A 335-nucleotide genomic window follows, 5' to 3' on the forward strand; every position below is an offset into this window, starting at 1 on the left:
CCCAGGGAGGGGGCCGCCCCCCGGGACAACACCCCCGCCGACATCGTCTTCATCCTCAAGGACAAGCCCCACTCGCACTTCAAGAGGGATGGGACGAATGTGATCTACACGGCAAACATCAGTCTTAAAGAGGTGGGTACGGGCGGGAAGTCCTGCGGGGTGGGAGGTGACGCTGGGTCATGGCCAAAATGGGAGTCCTTATGCTGTGCCAATGAGGAAGGACCAGGTAGGTCACAAGAAATGTGAGCAAAGACCCCTGCAGAGGTCAACTCGTGCTTGGTTTTGGTGATGCTCCACCTCAGCGATGGGTGTGGGATACGGGTGCTGCGGTCCCT

At 59.1% G+C, this 335-nt stretch overlaps 1 protein-coding gene across 1 annotated transcript in view; it reads left to right on the forward strand.

The window, feature by feature from the left end:
* LOC104547338 (dnaJ homolog subfamily B member 5-like) overlaps nucleotides 1-132 on the forward strand; it is a gene marked incomplete at its 3' end in the record, with an annotated part of 2,854 nt that extends 2,722 nt beyond the window's left edge. The window contains exon 3 of the mRNA XM_010192979.1: nucleotides 6-132. Coding sequence (XP_010191281.1) covers nucleotides 6-132 — 127 coding nt within the window. The remainder of the gene's footprint in view (nucleotides 1-5) is intronic.
* Nucleotides 133-335: the final 203 nt, after the last annotated feature.

Source organism: Mesitornis unicolor, unplaced genomic scaffold (assembly GCF_000695765.1).
Source record: "Mesitornis unicolor isolate BGI_N332 unplaced genomic scaffold, ASM69576v1 scaffold31459, whole genome shotgun sequence".
NCBI lineage: Eukaryota > Metazoa > Chordata > Aves > Mesitornithiformes > Mesitornithidae > Mesitornis > Mesitornis unicolor.